The 19,857-nt window shown below is 39.5% G+C and overlaps 2 protein-coding genes across 8 annotated transcripts in view; one reads left to right on the top strand and one right to left on the bottom strand.

The window, feature by feature from the left end:
* The window catches only part of tsc2 (TSC complex subunit 2), a 20,326-nt gene extending 3,877 nt beyond the window's left edge, over positions 1-16,449 (bottom strand). The window contains exons 1-32 of one of the 2 annotated variants that reach the window (XM_008317259.3): positions 16,266-16,449; positions 15,650-15,836; positions 15,461-15,547; positions 15,234-15,344; positions 15,003-15,150; positions 13,969-14,086; positions 13,823-13,871; positions 13,334-13,459; positions 13,133-13,206; positions 12,900-13,026; positions 12,634-12,777; positions 12,385-12,522; positions 12,196-12,299; positions 11,573-11,654; positions 11,165-11,320; positions 10,956-11,075; positions 10,717-10,839; positions 10,519-10,625; positions 10,261-10,423; positions 9,384-9,506; positions 9,147-9,281; positions 8,760-8,949; positions 7,847-7,940; positions 7,659-7,761; positions 6,774-6,868; positions 5,165-5,305; positions 2,907-3,068; positions 2,658-2,819; positions 2,152-2,261; positions 1,396-1,638; positions 987-1,235; positions 160-311 (exon numbers count right to left, since the gene is read on the bottom strand). In XM_008317259.3, the coding sequence (XP_008315481.1) occupies positions 160-311; positions 987-1,235; positions 1,396-1,638; positions 2,152-2,261; positions 2,658-2,819; positions 2,907-3,068; positions 5,165-5,305; positions 6,774-6,868; positions 7,659-7,761; positions 7,847-7,940; positions 8,760-8,949; positions 9,147-9,281; positions 9,384-9,506; positions 10,261-10,423; positions 10,519-10,625; positions 10,717-10,839; positions 10,956-11,075; positions 11,165-11,320; positions 11,573-11,654; positions 12,196-12,299; positions 12,385-12,522; positions 12,634-12,777; positions 12,900-13,026; positions 13,133-13,206; positions 13,334-13,459; positions 13,823-13,871; positions 13,969-14,086; positions 15,003-15,150; positions 15,234-15,344; positions 15,461-15,547; positions 15,650-15,784 (4,071 nt within the window). In that variant the 5' untranslated portion in view covers positions 15,785-15,836; positions 16,266-16,449. The remainder of the gene's footprint in view (positions 1-159; positions 312-986; positions 1,236-1,395; positions 1,639-2,151; positions 2,262-2,657; positions 2,820-2,906; positions 3,069-5,164; positions 5,306-6,773; positions 6,869-7,658; positions 7,762-7,846; positions 7,941-8,759; positions 8,950-9,146; positions 9,282-9,383; positions 9,507-10,260; positions 10,424-10,518; positions 10,626-10,716; positions 10,840-10,955; positions 11,076-11,164; positions 11,321-11,572; positions 11,655-12,195; positions 12,300-12,384; positions 12,523-12,633; positions 12,778-12,899; positions 13,027-13,132; positions 13,207-13,333; positions 13,460-13,822; positions 13,872-13,968; positions 14,087-15,002; positions 15,151-15,233; positions 15,345-15,460; positions 15,548-15,649; positions 15,837-16,265) is intronic. The other variant, XM_008317261.3, reaches the window with a different exon arrangement.
* nthl1 (nth-like DNA glycosylase 1) lies at positions 16,251-19,744 on the top strand. 6 transcript variants are annotated; one of them, XM_017035354.2, is made up of 7 exons: positions 16,746-16,850; positions 17,211-17,294; positions 17,828-18,011; positions 18,098-18,268; positions 18,418-18,577; positions 19,024-19,129; positions 19,222-19,736. In XM_017035354.2, exons 3-7 carry the CDS (start codon positions 17,937-17,939, stop codon positions 19,439-19,441), a joined length of 732 nt encoding a protein of 243 aa, XP_016890843.1. In that variant the 5' UTR covers positions 16,746-16,850; positions 17,211-17,294; positions 17,828-17,936; the 3' UTR covers positions 19,442-19,736. The 6 variants fall into 6 exon arrangements, with proteins under 6 accessions (XP_008315486.1, XP_008315485.1, XP_016890843.1 ...); XM_008317262.3 differs by having other exon boundaries at positions 16,752-16,850; positions 17,752-18,011; positions 19,222-19,739; XM_008317264.3 differs by lacking the exons at positions 16,746-16,850; positions 17,211-17,294 and adding an exon at positions 16,251-16,372 and having other exon boundaries at positions 17,752-18,011; positions 19,222-19,740.
* Positions 19,745-19,857: the final 113 nt, after the last annotated feature.

Genomic DNA, 19,857 nt, shown 5'->3' with positions numbered 1-19,857 from the left:
ATTTGTTATGTCTTGTTCTCTAAGTGTGATCTCCAGTGTATATATATATACATATATATATATATATATATATACATATATATATATATTTAAAAACAGTATATACAGTAGAGAAACAATATATGGAACATATGCATTTCATCCAGATTTAACACCTACCCTGCTAAGTGTTGCGGGAGTCTTGGTGAAACTGTCAGCAGACTTAAAAATGGGATCAGTAGTCAGTGGCTCGAAGTCTTTGCTCTCCACCCAATCAGAAGTCGTGTGTGCTGATGCTTTGACTCCTGACCCCTCCAACACCACCACCGACTCTACAGCCAATAATAAAAACACACATTTGTCATCCACTAAACACATTTAACACACAGACATAATCCACAGATCATTACTGAGCTTCACTACGAGCTGTAGGTAGTGAGGAAGGACGTCTTCAGTGTGGACAAAGCCAGGAGTCCCTTTAAGACCCCGGCCACCAACACTTCTCTCCACCAAAACTTGAGATCGAAGAATAAAAATGAAGATGAACATAATGCAATTGTACACATCATTTTGATTAACAGTTTAACACAACATCAAATTGAGAAATTGTATATCCCTGACAAAAACAAACATTTCCAATCGCTCGTACTGGAGCATTTATGTTTGAGATGGATCGATTTACTTATTAACCACTTTAGTTAGAACACATGGAGTCCAGCAGGGAATAGTGTATGGAATAATCCCTTTTATAGAGGGCAGCCTGAGCATTGTATGTATCCCTATCCTTTTACAGAAAAGCTACAGTACTTTCTTTGATTCTTTAATGGAATTTGAGAACTTTATCAGGAACATCCTGACTAGAACATAACATTGTGGAGGAAGGTATGGATTTGGATATTGTTTTTTTCCGCAGCACTAAACGAATCAACTTACCTGCAAAAATAAAAAAACAAACATGAAGCAAAAACTCATTAATAATGACAGCTCCCTTAACGGCCGTTACCCACCTGTGTTTGAGCGCTGGATCAGATGTGCCTTTCCTCCTGCACTGCTGTACGTTTGGGTTGGGGAATCAGACAGCTGTGTTGGTGCAGGAGCTGCCGTGCTGGTGGGATCACTACTGGTCTGGGTCGGAGGTTCTTTCACTCCTTTCATGGCCATCAGGACACTGGAGAGCTCCTGCAGAGGTATGTTGCCAATCTCAGAGGAGAAGGGACTGGGTGGATTCTCCAGACACATCAGCCAGCTCGTGTTACCTGTGACAACAAACAGTGGAACAGGATGACTGACCCTCCATTAGCATTAACTAATTTACAGTACATACAGAACATTAGGATAATGTGAAACACTGACACCTAGTGACACCATCAATAACACATTTGGTTCATACAAAGCGGTTGTAGTGCTGTCACATACCAGATGGTCTGCGGATGAAGATCTCTGCCCAACCCTGCGTGAGTATAGGGACAAAGTCAGCCAGACTGGGGTTGTCTTTGAAAGGTGACGGAACTGAGGATGTAGCAGAGGTGCAGGGGGGAGTGCCCAGGGGATCAAGGGTCGGACCAGAGCAGTGAGAGGGAGGGGCAGCTAACTCCCCCTCAAATGATGACACAAGAGGACTCAGACTCTGCAAAGGACCTGTGCGTAGAGCATGCCCCCCTGAAATGAAGAGACAGAGAGACCTCGGCCACGTCACCATCTGAGCAGCTATCTTTAGTGTTGATGCACCTGATCTTATTGCATCTGGTCACATGCAAGTTTTACTAACATTCTTATGGCACAACTGACATTGTGCTAAAGCAGTCACATTGAAAAGTAACAGGCTAAAATTTAGCATAAAATGGCTTGTAAATACATTTTTGGCATTCTGCTTTTGCCTGCAGATCCAGAACTCAATGAATTTATTTTTACAAAAAATATTTACTTGGGAGTAACTTGTGAGAAGTAATTCACAGAAAAAAAATCCAGTTCTATTGACTTTTTATTGACATAAATGAATCAAATCTGTGTTAATGCAGTTAATGGTTTACAGTCTATAAGGAGTGGCTGCATATTTGTGACTAAAATGTACATAAAATAATTGACTAATTTATACAAATTAAAACCGACAGATGACATGTGAATTGAATCTGCTTTCTATGTCATGGAGAAAGCACCGGAATATTTTTTTACCTGACATGGAGCGAACGCGGATGCGTGCAGCTCTGTTCTGCTGGCTGGACTGTGACTCCAGTTTAGCTGGAGCCTCTTTGGTAATTCGAGTGTGTAGTGACGGATCTGACCTGAGACCAAGACAGTAAAACAATGATATATCAGAAATGGGGAAACAGAACACTGTGTATGACAGGGATCTGGTTTAAACTGCTTTTCACAATTCATATAGTGTAGTTTTTCTTCCTGTTAAAAATAAATACTTGGGCACAATGTACAAAAAACACACAGCAGGTGCTGTGAATTTCTGGCACCAACTCTCGAAGGGCTTCATACCATTTGTTTTTCTAAGAGACAACAACTGTGGTGATTTTAAAAAACCCTCGCTGCATTTCTAAAGCCAGCCTTACTGTACTTCTGACTGGCTCCCAATTAGGTTGTTGTCTGCTGCCTGTAAATTGATAAGTATTTCATCTTAAAGATTAATAAATAAATAAAGTTTGAACTGTAGTAAAGAAAAACATCACCTTGTAAGTTCCCCCACTCCTCCTGCCAGTCGTTCAGCCATGTCCAAACCCAGTAGTGCCTGAGTTCTGACCCCCGCACTAGTTGTTATAGTCACCAGCTTGTTGCCCACAAGCCAGGTCATACTGCGACCCCCAGCCAACAGGAACTCTGCAATTGGAGATCTACAGGGAAAGTCAGAGACCAAAGCCACAATTGTTAGAGCCTATCTCAGCGTTTGTGCTGCTGCAAATACACACAGCCATTCCAACCTCTTTGGCAGTGCAGAGAAGTTGGAGAAAACGTATCGTGCCATCATATCAAGACAGGTTTCAGTGAGCTCCAGGTGTACAGTCTTCAGCCCCTCATCTGCCTGGGTCACCGCATTTTCATCAGCGGCACCGAGGCTGCATGTAGTGGTTGAAGTGTGCATCCTAAAACAGACAACAAGACAGATGTAAGAGCGGCAGCGTGACTCAAATCAGTTTCATTCATGTTATCAGTGCGGACATGCAGATTCTTATATACCTTAAAAAAAAAATCAAACAAACAAAAACTCCAAAACTTCATGCATAACCTCTGTAAGCACACATGCATTAAGTATGTATGGAAATATTTTTCCTCATGCAATCATACACAGACCCACTGGAACATGACACGAGTAGAGAAACCAGACAAATAACTGTTATAACGTTTTTTAACTTTTATACAAATAGTTTTATTGATACATCCAAATAATGTTGATTTGGTTGATTGTACACCAGCCTTACCAGGTAATGCATTATTCCGCCCCCCCCCAAAAGAAAGGCTAATGAAGAAGAACAGATCTCTCCATTCAGTTACCACAGTCCAGTGTAATTAAACCACTTCACAACAAACATAACCTTGACTTCAGCACTTTGTCCTGTAATATACTAAGAGTATTTTCTTTTTAATTTTATGTCAAAAATTCTCATTTCTGTATTTTCTGAAAAAGTCTGTATCAAACCAGTATTTAATCATTTACACAGCAACAGGTTCTTTGAAGTTTTGTCACTGTAGCACAGGCAATGCAATGTTTCTAAATGGACAACTATCTACACTGGTCCTATGAGATGATTTTATACCATAAACCAGGTATGTCCAAAGTGCCGCCCGGTGGCCAATTGCAGCCCATGGTCATATCTTCAGACATGAAAGGCAGTGTGAATTTGGTGAGAGATGTTTAGATTTTTTTTATCCATGTAATGAAATTCCCTTTTCAATCAAAGCTCCATTTAATTGTCAATTTCCATTAATGGTATTGGTTCAAAATATGTCAGGCAGAAAGGTTGGCCCTCAAAAATGTGAGGATGCCACTGCTGTCGACTATAAAGTACTTTTCAATGGACTAAAGGGTACATTTGGGATTGAAGGTAATGTAGTGGCTGAAGTTGTACTTTTCTAAAAGAGTTCAGTTTATTTATGTTAACAATTTTCCACTAGGCACACAGAGGATCAGCAAGATGAATTATTATTTGAATCCTAAACTCAGATTGAACTGAATTGCTTATATATGGCATCAACTGACTATCAACAAACTATTTTCACTTAAAATTTGGATTTTGGCCTCCTTCCACTCTGAGAGCCCCGGGCCAGTAGAACGGGAGGCGGAGCGTTCAGTTATCTGACTCCTCTCCTGTAAACACGCTGCCAGTGTGGGTTCAGGAGTCCCATTCAAAGTTAGACATAAAAACGTTCTTTTTGATAAAGCTGACATCCAAGGGCCGGCTCAGGTCAACCTGAGAGAGTCGTTTTTTTGGGTTTTGTGGTGAACCATCTTCCACTCACTACTGTATATAAACCCAAATACAAACATGAATTATTGTTATGTTAATAACGTTGTTTTGTATCTCTCACCTAGTGTGTGTGTTGTGCTGTCTGACAAACAGCCAATGTAACAACTATCTCTTTACTCAGGTGTTACTCAGTGGATTCAGGGAGATCGAAAACAACTGCATGTACAGTATAATACTGCAGCACACTACACAGACCAGACAGATCCAAACTTTAAACTGCTGTGCTTTTACTGATATTTTTTGGTTAAGCAGTGTGTGTGTGTGAGAGAGAGAGAGTGTGTGTGTGCATATGTTCTTTGCAACCCTCCTACATTTACCTACATAAAGAGAGATAATCAAAAGAAAAAAAGGAAAAAAAAAAAAAACAAGGGAATAGGTTTTTTAAAAAGCAAGGTTTGTTAGAGCAAACGTGGCACTGGTCCAGGATGATTTAACTGCATGCAAAAGCAAATTATAAAACAAAATGTTTCAACACTGTGTGGATGATTGCAGCCAAAAACAGACCGACAGACACACCCCTGACCCCAACATGCAGTACTCACACCAGATCTCCCCGGCAGAGAAAACCTCCCATCGCCCACCCGACATCCCCAACAACCCCGCATGACAAATAATTAATATCGCATCAACCATTCCATGGTTAAAAAAAAACCCAAATGCTTAGATTGTTGTTGTTTGGTTTTTTTTTGTTACCCATAAGGCTTTTCTCTAACCTTCGGACAGCATGTTCGGAGACACTGATGCTGCGGGAGCGGAAAGCGTCGATGGCTGACAGGTCCCTCAGCTCTTTAACAGGAGAGCCGCTGCTATTGGCTACTGCTGCTGCTGCATTTGCCACTTTTGCCGCCCGTAGACTGAGCGGTGACAACCAACCATGGCAAAGGGCAAAGAAAATGGACCCCATTGTGGTGAGAAGTGAGGGGTGGGTTGTATTGTGGGTGGAAGTGTGTCAAGGATTGCAGCATGTGGCAAAGTTGGCGTAGGGACCAAGGGGCGAACACAACATTTGGGGTGGCGAGGTGTTGAAAGGGACATTAGGATCAGTGGCAAGAAGGGAGTTGCAGTGATGACCACAACCAAAAAGGAAGGATCCAGGATGAGATGACCACCCCCACAATCACAACCACAACACAGCACCGAATCGCAGGAGGCAGAAGAGAGGTCAAATGAAGAATCGGGGGGGAAAAAAACAAGGTGAAAATTAACAACAGTAAACACTATGAATCATATAAGATAAAGCGAAGAAACAAAGAAGAGAAAACAAAGACTAAACATCAAACAAAAGTAAAACTGACACACTCTAGCAGGGGGTAGGATAGCTGCCACAATTTAAAAAAAAATTAGGAAAGCAACCAAAGAATCCATGTTTACATAGTAGGTACAAAGTGAGTTCAAGGACTACTAGAGCAGGCAGTATATTGTGAGAATGGCAAGCCTGGCATCACCAAAGTTAAACAGTATAAACAAATGCACCTGAAAATGAATTCTCAGTCTGTCTAATCTTCGAGTAGAGCACAGAACATCTGGCCAAATACCACAGGTTCACTTCTTCACTGTATTTACTGCACAGATGTTCAGAATTGTCTTTTCATATTCAAACTACATCAGTTAGTCCTATGACGTGAACTGTAGAAAACCTTGAAATTCTACTGGATGGCTTTCGCACCACATCAGAACTTTCTTCTTCTGATCTTAAGACTGAAATCGAGTTCTTTCCAATGTTGTTTTAGTTTTGGGAAAATAGGGTTTTTGAGGGTTGAAAATATTATGTAACATGGCTCTCCCCTTGACAAAGATGTAATAATGAAACTTGTCAAAGCTGTAAGAGATCAGACAGCTTCAAAATATCTGTTTAACAACTTTCTGGCCTAGTTTTCTATGTTTGTTGTATGTTGTTAACTGTCTTTTATATAATATTTCAAGATGTTCCTGCATGGACACTGACAATTTTAACAGAACTCACTGCAGTGAATATTTAGCATGAAGTTGTGAAACGTGTACATGTTTAACGTAAGACAGTCTTAACAGCATTTCAGACAGTTTACCTTCATGTTAGAGGCTAAGCTGTTTTGAATAGTGTTTATTTACAGGCCTGTGTATACTGCATGTATCTTCACCCTCAAGTTACAGATATCACAAATGAATAATAAAACCTATCAACATATGAAATAATCCTCACAAACACTGGAGCAAAATCCAATGCAACTATGGCATTGCATCATCATGCCAGATCACAACACAGACTACAATGACCTTTTGAGGTCATAGTGGTCCTTATATTGTGTATGTAGACCATTGTGTGTATGTGTATGTTTGCATTACCTCTTGGGTCGTTCATTGAGGCTGGTGCTCCTGGCACGAAATGGACTCTGCTCATGACTGTCGTCGAAAGGCAAAAGGGCGTTGGAACGCAAACCCTTGAGAACGACAAAAACATAAAACCACTATGGTATAATCTCAGTCACCATGACAATCGAGATGTAACAACTGGCCGACTAGTGTAAAGATGGAAACAATCATTTAATGTAACTTTAGGTTTTGTTATATTGTTGGTGAATGTATGTAATCTTTATTGATTATTTTAGTCACTAGTCTTGATGTTTGCCAAATTGTCACGCCTACCTCCATCATATACAGTAGGTCATACAGCATCCTTTTATACTGACTACATTAAATATGCAAGCGTTTAATTAAACTTCATTTCTAATTCAGCTGACTGTTAGGCTTGAACGGTTCCAACTCTTAACATTTTGTGGCCGACAAGTAAGGTCCCACAAATTGGAAACATGTACTGAGCATGCACCGTTGACAAGCACTTAAAACAGTGGTTCCAAGCTCTTTTTTGGCCCGTGACCCCAGAGACTTGGGTGGCCAGATGAAAGAAAACAGATGTTTAATATTGTGTGTGGTGTTTTTAAATCACAGTTAAAAAAGAATAATAATTAGTTAAAAAAACATTTTATTATTTTAAGGTCGTGACCCCAAATTTAAAAAACACTGACTTCACACAACAATCACACATTTTTGAGGGTGAAGAAAAAAAGGATCATTGCAATTGGTTGTAGACAAAAATAAACTAATTTTACTTCTTTTCTTTATGGTATTTGACTTTAAAAGGTTCAACATAATTATTTTGTCTCTTTTTTTCCTCCTACGCAGTTCATGTTGAAGAGGTTGTTAACAGAAATGAAAATGAGTGGAACATACCTTAGTTATATACTGAACAAAGTCTTTACGGAAGGGTAGTCTGCAGCGTATGAACCACATTGCGATCACATGATGAGCCAGAGATACGATGTACTGGTTAAACCTGTTAGGAGTTAAAGAAACCGACCGATTACAGACTGTTTCCATTTAAAAGTAAGAACTGATCTCATGTTTGCTTGGGAACTTACTTCGATGGATTGGTGTAGGGTAGAGAGATGGCAAACACACTGACGTACTGCTCGGCTACAAAGTTGGCATAGAGATGGGGGAGGCGCACCAAAGCTATAAGAGTCAGTGGAAGAGACAGAATAATAGAAGTCACATTACCAATAAAAACATGATTATAAAGCGTGTCTTTATCTGAGTTCAATGCATCATTGCATGTTTTCTTTTCACAAAATAAATAGTCTTTTATTTTGTTAAATAGATAAAAGTTAAATTAGATGAACATTTATATTTAGCTCACCAAACCATATACAACGCCAGTCTTTTCATCTTTAAAGCTAAGACTGATGAAGAAATGGAGAAGGGACCAAGTACTATATAGTATATAGAACACTTCATACTTGCATGTCATAAATTTACAAATTAACAAAAACCAAGGATCATCTTCTCTCTTTTGCATTGGGAGGCAAGGGCTCAGCTTTACACACATCCAGCAGTGGGGAAAGGTAAGTGTGAGGAGTAGATAATCCAACAGGTGTCTGTCAAGAGTTACCAAATATCACTATAACACATGAGTCTTTCCATTGGACCATGGTAGTGTAGAGGGCTGTTTTATGGTTACCTCTGTGAATCACTCATATACAGTGATGTATACATCAAAACATACTACCTTTTATCAAGCTATGACCTGGTAAATGTTTAACCGAATAGAAAAAAGCCCAAAAGAGATTGGACAGAGCACAAAAGGTACTGGTAGAATTGATGATAGTAGAGTCAGGGGTGATTTGTGACAGAATTAGTAGAAGTCTTGCAGTGATGTGTATGGAAAAGAGAGAGTGACTCAAAAAGAGAGGAAAAGGAAAGGAATAGAACAGCACTGAGAGACACATTAAAAAAACTGAAAACAAAATTCAGAGGAAAGCTTTCAGTACTCACTGGACAGAAACTCCAGCATTGGAGATGCCATGGCAACAGTGGCAGAGATATGGGTGAGCTTGACTATGAACGCAGGAAGAAGCTTAATCATGATGTCAGGCATCTCCACTGTACACATTGTCAGGGCCACTACACACTGCTTTGCACAACGGTAAATGAGGCCAGTCTCAAGACACTGAACCAGTTCCCTCTGAAGAGAAAACAGTTGTTTGACATTAACACATGAGCCACATCAGGTAACTCGTATGGGCTGATTCTATGCAACTTTTGAATAATGCAAATTTGCATAGAGGAAAGGTGAAAAATAATACAATTCTGTGGGATATATAAAAAAAATACATATATTTGTGGTTTCACAAGAACGTCTTACTTTCCCATGTTACCTACCTGTCTTGACTGCTCTAGATAATTATGGTAGGAGGTAAGAGCTGTGAGGACAGGAACCACTGCAAGTTGAACATCAGTGCGGGAAAATCCTTCAGGAGTCTTTTTTAGACGCTCCGAGATAAGACGATCAGTAACCTGCAAAGACAGACAAGGACGGGAGGATTGTGTGCTACATACATGTTTTCACATATTTATCTACTGTAATTGTTCACGGCATGTATCTTGATAATCAAATACCATGTAGCAGAGATTTGAACAGAGAAGATCTAAGCTGCACGGTGATGTCAGTAGCAGCACTTTATACTGCAGGGTCCATGGCAGCTTGTCAAGAACGAGCTTCAGAACCTTCCAGTCCACTTCCTTGAAGAAATAGTCAGAATACATAAACACTTTAGGTTTTGATTAGAGTGAACAAAATGACAATGGTCTAGTTTGGTTTACGTTACATCGAGGACTCCTCATTTATAAAATATAATGGTTTAGCTTATTTCAATTAAAAAATATTTCTAAAAATGTTAAATTAGCAAAAAAGGGAGCAGCAAGCACACAAGAGGCACATGTACACACAGTACTATAGAGCAGTACTAACCTGAATGAAAGGATATTCAAAAGTATTGCAATTTCTTTTGCTCTTTATTATTACTTTATACTTCCTTATGTATAAAAATGCAGGGGTTATGTGGGTCTGCCTCATGTTTTACATAGTTCACGCACAGATGACTGTGGGATAAACCAGGAGTTGAGCACATAATAAATAATAATGCTTTGAATTTTACTGGGGATATTTACAGCAGATCTGCTGCAGCAGGCTGTCCCTGGGAGGATTGAACCCAGCACCTTCTGCATGTAAGGCAGATGTGTAAGCAGCCATGATAACCGCTACACTGTGGAACCACTAATCATCCGCAGCACTCAGACAGACATTAGTGAGTTAGAAGGTCTTCGCAAATAAAAAAAAAAAAAAAAGTTTGTTGTGCCTCGGGGAATCTACATGTTATTTCCAACTGTTATACTCCAAGGTAACTGCTTTATATTTTATTTTCTTTAACGGTGACAATCGATTTGAATCAATTAGTGTGGTGATAATGGAATCGAAATTGTTATTGTTCCTCACCATCTTCAGGCACTGAAGAATAACACTGAAGGCTGGTGCATACGGCAGATAGGCCGAGCGTACTGAGGATGCTGAAAGAGGAGGAGCCAGGGTGGCTGCACGGTCAGCAGGCGGAGATGTTGTGCCGATTGTCTTCTTTTCATTAACTCGTTTTTCTGTTTCCCTTTAACAACAGAACACACAATCCTTTCATTAGATAAATTACTCCACAACGTACAGGCAATAACTGCGGCACCAGCGTTAGATGTGCGAGCTCACCCTGTGTCACAGTAGCAGTAAGGGCTAAACCTAATGACTCCATCTTTGTTGGGAACGCCAAGACGATGCAGAGAGTCTGCACGCATCATCAGGAAGAAGTCAAATACCTAGAAGGGATCAATGGTTTTAAAGGAAATAAGTCAGATATTCCATTGGTGAAATTAATAATGAAAAATGCAAAGTATTTTTGGCAATTACCTGTAGTCTAATACTGGAGGCAATAGCTGAACAATACTTGTTTCTGTAGTGAAGCTGCAGGTGGTTGATGAGTAATTCATAAACACGACTTGCATGGCTAACAGGAAGACTGTAGAGCTTGCTCTGCAAGTGAAAAAAAAAGCAAAGTTAATGTTATTGTGTCCAATTTCACATTTGTTGTGGAACAACTATCTTTTCATATCTCAGTAATCGTTGTATCCCTAAAGTATGGAGAATACCTGCAGGATTTCCAGTAGGCCAAGAACAGCTGTCCTAACATCCTCCACAGGAGACTCTAGTGTTGGGTCTCTTTCAGAAAACTCGGGGGTTTCTGAACACACCAGAGAGCAACTAGCCACCTGCAAATTCAACAAACCCTGTGGTCATGTCTGTTCTCTGCTATGTATGCTAATGATGAAAATGAAAGGTTGAATTTAAGACTGCATACTCGCTCGATGATGTCCAGCAGGCTGGTGAAATGGTGTGTGTTACATCCTTCGGCAAGATCTACAAGCAGCTGTGTGGCTTGTTTCCTGACAGCCAGGTCCCGGTCTTCAGCTATACCACTGAGCAGTGGAATTACCACTATTTCAATTAACTCATCCTGGAAGAAATCAAAAAGGTATACAGTACTCAAAGAAACAAGCAAAACTTAAATTAAGTTGTGTGCATACACTTAATTCTTGCAGACATAAAACAAAACCAAAGATAAGTAGTGTGCACGTCTGTGTTATTTTTCTATCTGTCTATCTATTTCTCTATGGCAGACATGACTCCAGACACTGGGACTTAAACTGGAGTTGGCTAGTTAAACACAGCAATTCAGAAGTTGACTTGACGATGTGGATGCACTGACCTCGTACAGCTGTCTGTTGGTGCTGAGGACGAAGGACAGGATGTGAAGCACTTTAATCCTTATAACACTGCGAGTCTCATTCCTTAAAGAGAAATAGTGGAGGGGGCAAAGGATTAAAGTAGAAAACAGAAATCATCATCGATCTGACCACTAATGTTATGTCAAGACTAGGACTGGGCAATGTTTAAAAGTTTTAATTGTGATTAATAACATTTTTACGCAAAATCCAATAATCAATTTTATTTGAAATGTAATGCCATATGAACACGTGTGTCAGTGTTAATTAATAAATAAGTTAATGTAGGGTTATCACAAGGACTGATACCCTGGTACCAAGTCAATGCCAACACGCAGAAAATCCATCATTGTTATGACCGTATCTATGAGTTAACTCTTGGCTGCTGGTACTACAATTTAAACACTGATTCAATTCAAAAAGATGTTGAAGCACAGTGAACTTAAATACTTGACCGTTTGAATAAGTATTGTGAATCGTGGAAATTCACAGGTATTGGTATGGACTGCTGAAACTGAAGTTAATGGCATAATAACGTGTTAAGTTGCTCAGCCCTCGTGAAGATATAATCAAGCATGTCAAAGAGTAAGAAAGTTTCAAGTCTTACTTAAAAAACTTCTCCATTAGATGATAAAGGCTTTGAATCCAACCATCCTTGGCTGGCTGGATGGACTGGGCTCTATATGAGATGAGGGTCAGCACTGATGCATCCTGACAAATAGAAAAGACAACGATTTCCAGGAAACGCTGCAGCATATTAGCAGATTAATACTTTGACGGCACAGAGAGCACTGACAGGTCTTTTGTCGGCACATTTCTCCACCAGACTGAAGAACTTCTCTGTGGACCCGTGGTAATCATTCTGGTCATAGAGTTCCTCCACTGTGGTCAACAGCTCATAGACAATGACCTTTAACTCAGCACTGCCTATCGTCTGAAACAGAGATAAAGGGGGGATGTGGGGGGGGCAGCATAATTACTAACTAATGTCTTCAGTAATTTGTTTGATGTCTGTGCAAGAATAGACAACTGACAAGCCAGATACCTGGATTTGCTGCAGCAGTCGTTCAATGATCCCCAGCAGGATGTCCCAGGTGACCACCTGAAGTTCCTTGCCATACTTTTTGATTAGCCTGGTGATGGAGAGGACGATTTCATAGGAAACCACCTCATTGGCACACGACATAGCCTTATATCAAGATAAGACACAAACAGTCAAAAAGAGGCAAATATTTGCCCATATTTGTTTTGAGATTGAATTTAGTAAATTAGTTACAACATTTTGTCCAAATGCCTGTACAAACGTGTTACCTTATAAAAGGATGGCAAAACCAGTGTGGGTGTGTTTTTGAGGGCAGGGAGTCTGTGTGCCCCCCAAAGTGCCATGCCAACAAAAAATACAGCTCCTCTCAACAATGGAGCGTCCTCCATGTACACCCTGTTAAAGTTGTAGGTTGTTAATGGGGAATAGTTGTACACAGAAAATGCCATGTAAATAATTCGCAGCACAGAATCCCCTAATCATTAAAAAAATGGAGCAATACCTTTCCTCCATGATTCGGCACATAGTGTAAATGGCACTGTGGCCTAGATGAGTCCCTAACACCTTCCTCATCAGCTGAAAGACAAAGAAACACGGCATAGCAAAAGAAAAAAAAACAGAGGAAAGGAAGTTATGCACCATTCACCCAAAGCCTGTTGTGAATGAATGGTGTTTTTGGTTTATATATGTGTTCTTCTCTCACCTTCCAACAAGACTCACAAAACTCCTTGACATTTACGGTTCGACAGAGTGTGATGATAAAGACAATGAGAGAGTCTGAAGGCAGGCAGTTGTAACACACCACAGCATCCAGTACTTGAAGCGCAACCTGTACACAACATACAAAATCACCACACAAGTGTCGACACTCAATTTGAACGCACACTAACATCAATAGCAGCGTTTGTTATTTTTCAAGAGTACATGAAGAAAAAAAAGATTATAGATAAAATAAGTTTTCTAATCAGACATTTAAGCACTTTAACAATCCACTGTGTCCAGTAAATATTTACATGTATTGATGTTTTGGAAACTAAAAGCCTTTTATGTCCAGATATAATGTAAATTTTCATCATTAAAACACCATGTCCCTATTCCTACTGAGATCTTTAGACCTGTAACAAGAACGGTGAATAGCACCAGACCTCTAAGGCCTAGAGGACAATATATAATGTAGAATCCAAATACCCACCTCAATATCAGTGGATGATATTGTTCTATTGCACAAAAGACAAATTTTCCTGTAAAAAAAACAACAACAAAACAAAACAATAGAACAAGATCAAAAACAAGGTTACAGACTAAATAATATAAATAAAATATATATAAAGGACTTACTGGACCATGACTGACACATTTTGGTCCAGGTAGCAGCTATTGAACTTCACCAGGTTTACAAGAACATGGAGAAAGTCTGATGTGAGACCTATGTCCATCCACAGGAGGACAAAGAAGGCTAAAGAGGTCAAAGAGCAAGAAACACTCATTTAGAAATACATAAAGCTTTGAGTAGGGTGTTTAATTTTTTGAAGTCCACTCCAAGAATAACAAAAAGATGTTCTGAGCATAGACGGCTAATTAATTCTCTGTTTCAAAAGAAAATGTTTGTGGGCATAAAGGCATAAAGATGAATAAGCATGTCTGATCTGTCACGTTTTTTGTTTCTGTTGCTTTGAATGTTATTAGATTGTATTTAAATGTACTGTAATGTAATGTTGCACTGCCACATTTACATAGTAACAGATAAAAGCACTAGATCTATTAACAGTTCTAAACGTGTTTAAAGCCAGTCTACATTTCCTCCCTACTAAGAAAAAGAGGCTTCAGAGAGCTTCATTCTTCTTCCACTTCTTCTGTCAGCTGCTCCCTCCACACGTCACTACAGTAAATCATCAGCCGCCACCTCACCGCATCCCTTGCATCCTGCTTTTACACTAACCATCTCGTTCACAAATCTTCATCATCTCTTCTGGCCTGGCAACTTCATCTCTAACATCCTCTGACCAATATATTCAGTATCTCACCTCAGCACATGTCCAAACCATCTCCATATTGACTCTCAAACTGTATATCCAAACTGCTGCACTCTAACTGTCACCTCTGATCCTGTCCATCCTGGTCAATCCCAGTGAAAATCTCAGAATCTCCAACCCAGCCTTTTGTCTAATAAACAGAGCCACTGTCTGTAAACAATACGTCACAGCAGGTCTCACTACGTCTTGTAAATATTGATGGCAGAAATTAAATCCCAATCAGTGGATAACCATTAAATGAAAGTGTGTTTGACAGCAACGTTTTAGATTTACAGATAAATGTAGTAGAAGTGATTGAAGACTCAGACAATAACAGTGCATAAGTTCATTCTGTTTTACCTATGTCTTCCTCAAGATATGTGATATCTTTTCCATCTTCTGTTAAGGCCTTGAAAACATCCAGCCTATAGGAGAGGTCTTCATTGCTTGGTTGGTAGTCTCTGATCACTTTGAAAAAATAAGCTCTCAAAGGACCAAAGTGTTCTCCCTGTAGATGAACACACAGTATGCTGTTAGGATATAATAAGCCACTTTTTGCATTTTGACTTAACAAGTATGCATGGACTGTACCTGTCCCTGTATAATAGCCTTTAAAAGCTGTAAGACAGCGTGTCGGGCTTCAGGTGGCTGCTCTGGAACCAGCATATCCTCAACTGATTTCCATACAGTTTCAACTGCATGCTGAAAAAAAATGATATATGGTATACGAATGTTTGCAAAATAATTGACGTAAACAAACTCAAATGATTGTAGATTATAATAATAATAATACAATATTACAACTTAAGCAAACATACCTCTTCAAATTTTTTTGTTTTGGCAAGTTCACAGACATAGTTAATCATACGAATTCTTGTATTGAGACCACAATCTGGGTGTAGCTCCTGAAACAGAGTGATGTGAGAGGCCCACAAAGCATGATGGGAACAGTTCAACAGCACTCTACGTGAAAGTGTGTATACATGTGAAGAGATTTTTCTGCTCACCTTTATGATGTCATTTGTGATTATAATTTCAGATGATTTTGAATCACTTTGTCGACTGGGTGGGCGAGCAGGACCTAGCCCAAATATCCCCTTCACCTTATCCTTCAGGCTCTCCTTGCTCGGTTGTTTATTCATGACCAGGCCTTGATCAGTAATTTCAATAGTCTAGAGTGGAAATGTCAACTGCCTAAAGAAACAAAATTTGCAAAAGGAAATTAGTTATTTATGTCATGTCACAGTTACAAACTGTTGTGTATGTTAGTGACAAATTGTCTGCAGCAGTACAATGACGTACACACACACAATAAACTGTTTTTACATTGCAACGCCACTGCAGTTACGTGAACTGACCCCTTACAACTTTGGAGTTTATACCTGAAACTGAAGTCTAACTGTAAATGTTGCAATCTCAAAGAAACGAGAGAGAATGACGGTGAACAGAGGTTATGACTATTCCGTTACAGCTCAACAACCGGCACAGCGATATTGTTAGCAACCATGCAAATGCAAACACAGCCGTAAACAGTACAAAAACAGAATTCATAAGCAGTAGATAGATACAACAGCACCATAAAGCCACCAGAGGCGCCTGCACTGCTGTCTGTCACGGACTTACCTTTGATAATCTAAGTCTGTTTAGAAGACGACGCTTCCCATCAACTCTTGCAATAATGCAGACGTTCGCTTCTTCATTTAGTCGAACTGTCATCTACAACCATCGAGGTAAGCATAGGCGTTAATGTCTATGTAGCTGGAAGAGCTTTCTTGTCAAAGCTCAGCCCAGACTCCATAACCGGATGGGACAATAAATCGTGGCAACCCTACTTCCTACAAAAACACCTTAGTCGCGGTCGTTGACGGGGGGTGTAGTTTTCTGCGCAAACTGTGCTACTCACGATGCTAAACGTCGTTCGTCTGTCTTGTTTAAAGTGTAAGCCGTAGACAAAATAATTTGTTTGCATTTCTACAAAAATATTCAGGAGAAATTTTCAGTATTTTTATGGAGTCGTTTAAAAAGTGTAGTTGGTTGCCTTTTCTTTGGTTGAGTGAGAGACATGTATGACCCGCCCGCTCTATCCGATTGGCTAATACTCGTTGTCTTCGTTGGTTCGGTTGGTTGTGTCAGTAGTCATCCCGGGAACACCGCCCCCCTCTGTCATGGCGAATGGCACCAAACAAAACAGATTCACGGGCGAAATGGGTGAGTGAACTTGTATCACCACCAGTATCGAATTGGGCAAACTAATAAATCAATATCGACAGATCAATAAAGTAAATATCAAACGTAAAGCGCTGGTAGTGGCTGAGTTGGGGTCATTTTGTCGATCGTTTGTTTCCGTTGTGAGATCTGGAAAACAGTCTTCAGTCTGACCATTCAAAGTTACTCATTTAATTACAAACGAATGAAAATAGCCAATATCAACAACCCCTCCTCATTAATTGACTTTTTAATGTGATTTTTTGACATTTATCTGTAACTTGCAAAATTAAAAGTGCAAAGATTGATCCTGTCATCCGTGGCATATATAGTGGCATATATAGACTATAAACTCACCCACAGGTAGACGGACGTGGACGCTGTCTCCCCTGCAGCAGTTATTTCAAAGCCAACAGCCAGGACGTTCTTCGGCGCCTATTTTCAAGGGTAAAAGTGTATACAGAGAAATCTGATTTAATAACTGTGCACATGTTTTTAAGGGTACTTATTAGTGGGATAAATTAAGATTTGCGATACGTATACAAGTATATAAAAGCACAAAGAACAACTTAGAGTCACAGCTTTGCAACTTTTTAGAATTTGTATCTCGTAATGGTGGCCTTACAAAGGTATGATTTATATTTGGCCAACGAATAACCCTGAATTCATCAAGACATTGTTGCAAGTTGCATTTCCCAATGGAATGCTTTTTCATTTACTATTTATATTTAGGGACGTTCAATAATAATCATCCTGTACCAATGTATCTCGGAAACTGCAAATTTGTTAATGAAGTAAATTTGTGTAAAAACTGTGTTTGTAGTGCAGATCTTTTTACTACTTTTTTTTTCTCATCATGTCGACACTCAGGTAACGTGAATAATTTAAGTTGATTTCTTTGCAGATAAGAAAACGTCCTCCAAGCAGAACTGTGTGCAGCAAAAATCTGAAATGGAACCTTTACCACTGTCTTTACACAGACAGAGATTGAAAGTGGAATATGATGACGACAAAGTTGTTGCACCTGAGATAAAAACAGAACCATGGGAACCTCCTAACTGGGAGAAACAATTAGGATTCATCCGTGAGATGAGGAGCCGTCGTGATGCACCTGTAGATTACATGGGAGCAGGAAAGTGCTTTGACACAGAAGCCCCCGCACATGTAGGTACTGTATGATTAGGATTTCTGTCTGTCTACATAAGTCTTTACACTATTGTTTTTGTTAATTATTTCTTCTTTTATTGTAGGTACAAAGATTCCAAGTGTTGCTATCTCTTATGTTGTCCAGTCAGACCAGAGATCAAGTGACAGCGACAGCTATGCACAAGCTGCGAGTACATGGATGTACTGTGGAAAATATACTGAGCACAGATGATGAAATCCTGGGGAAACTCATCTGTCCTGTTGGTTTCTGGAAGGTAGCACAGCTTAACATTTTGTCCTGTCACAAAATATAATATCAAATTTAATCCGTGAACCTTAATTTTAACTTCTATACTCCTCATATATTCTTTGTCAACATAAAGCTAAGGAACTTCATGTTCCTTTTTATTCCACTATGCTTCAGAAAAAAGTCAAATATATAAAAATGACATCAACAAAGCTACAAAAAGAGTTTGGAGGGGACATCCCAAACAGTGTGGAGGAGCTGGTCAGTCTGCCGGGAGTTGGACCAAAGATGGCTCACCTGGTTATGGACATTGCCTGGGGCCAGGTGTCTGGCATTGGTAAAGAGTACTCATTCTTTCAGTAGTATTTGCTGTAAATATGCACATGGATTGGGGTCCAAAATTCAGTGTTTCTAAGTAGGTCAACTTAAACACTTAAACCATCTACTTTTTGCGATTTGAAGTGCCATTGCTGGTAAATAGTAAAACAATGAACAATTAGGGCTGTGATTAAAATGTTTAATGTGTAGGCAGATCCACTCACCACACTGTACAGCTGAATAATTCCACCACCATCCACTGTCAAGATGCACAGTGCTGATTAAAATCTAATTCACTCACAAGGTGAATAAAAGAACACAAAGTTTTTTTTTTTATTTGCATATTTTTGTGATATCGTTTTAATAGTTACAATAATAATAATAATAACAGGTTTGAAATAAACATCTACATGCTCTTAATGTTTGTTTATCTTGATAAGGCATGGCTAATTGTCTTTGGTTAAGGTGTGGACACACATGTGCATCGCATCTGTAATAGACTTGGCTGGCTTCGAAACACATCCAAGAACCCGGTAGAAACAGGGAAGGCCCTGGAGGAGTGGTTGCCAAGGTGATGTGAAGGCTAAACACTAACCTGTACAACTTGATTAACTTACTGACTTCAAAAACACTCACAAAAAAATAACACTTCTTTCTTATTAGGGACTTGTGGAGTGAGATAAACTGGCTACTGGTGGGTTTTGGACAACAGATTTGTTTACCAGTCAATCCTCTCTGCTCACTGTGTCTGAACCAGCACAGCTGTCCCTCTGCCCACAAGAAATCTCCTACTAAGAGGTCCAGAGCTGGTCACTCAAGCTTGGAACATCCAAGTGTACAAAAGACTGAACCTGCAGAGGATAACACTGACTACAAAAAATGACCAGAAGACAACGAAAGCTGAACATTCAATCTTTAGAAGCGAAAAGATTTCAATCATTTCTGTTTTCAAACCAATATACATCATTTGTTCTCTGTTTCACACTGTAAATAAGTTAGTCTGTTTGAAGTTTGCATTTTTTCTCCACGTTTGAGTGGGTTTTCCCTGGTACCAAAGTTAAAAGTTGTGGAGTTTATGAGTGTAGGTAATAATATGAGAAAGGGAAGAATTCATCTGTGCTTTTGTATTGATATACAGACGATGTTGCACTGGTCTAAATGCCTTGTTAGATGATATCTTTTCCATTGATTTTGAATCAATAATAAAATCCTTATAGTTACTGCTTGCTGCTCTTCACTACCATTAGTGAGTGTGTGTGGGTGGATGGTTGTACCAGTATAAACGAATTGAAATGTAAT

The sequence above is a fragment of the Cynoglossus semilaevis genome, chromosome 9 (genome assembly GCF_000523025.1).
Source record: "Cynoglossus semilaevis isolate Cse_v1.0 chromosome 9, Cse_v1.0, whole genome shotgun sequence".
Taxonomy (NCBI): Eukaryota; Metazoa; Chordata; class Actinopteri; order Pleuronectiformes; family Cynoglossidae; genus Cynoglossus; species Cynoglossus semilaevis.
The sequence above is the reverse complement of the archived record's forward strand: the minus strand, read 5'-3'. Positions and strand labels throughout refer to the sequence as shown.

Excerpts from the sequence above, each read along its gene's own strand:
- nthl1 (XM_008317262.3), top strand. The coding sequence starts at position 16,808 with ATGGCGAATGGCACCAAACAAAACAGATTCACGGGCGAAATGG. Across the intron at positions 17,295-17,751 it reads TTCGGCGCCTATTTTCAAGG|ATAAGAAAACGTCCTCCAAG; the intron begins GTAAAAGTGTAT and ends ATTTCTTTGCAG. Across the intron at positions 18,012-18,097 it reads ACACAGAAGCCCCCGCACAT|GTACAAAGATTCCAAGTGTT; the intron begins GTAGGTACTGTA and ends CTTTTATTGTAG.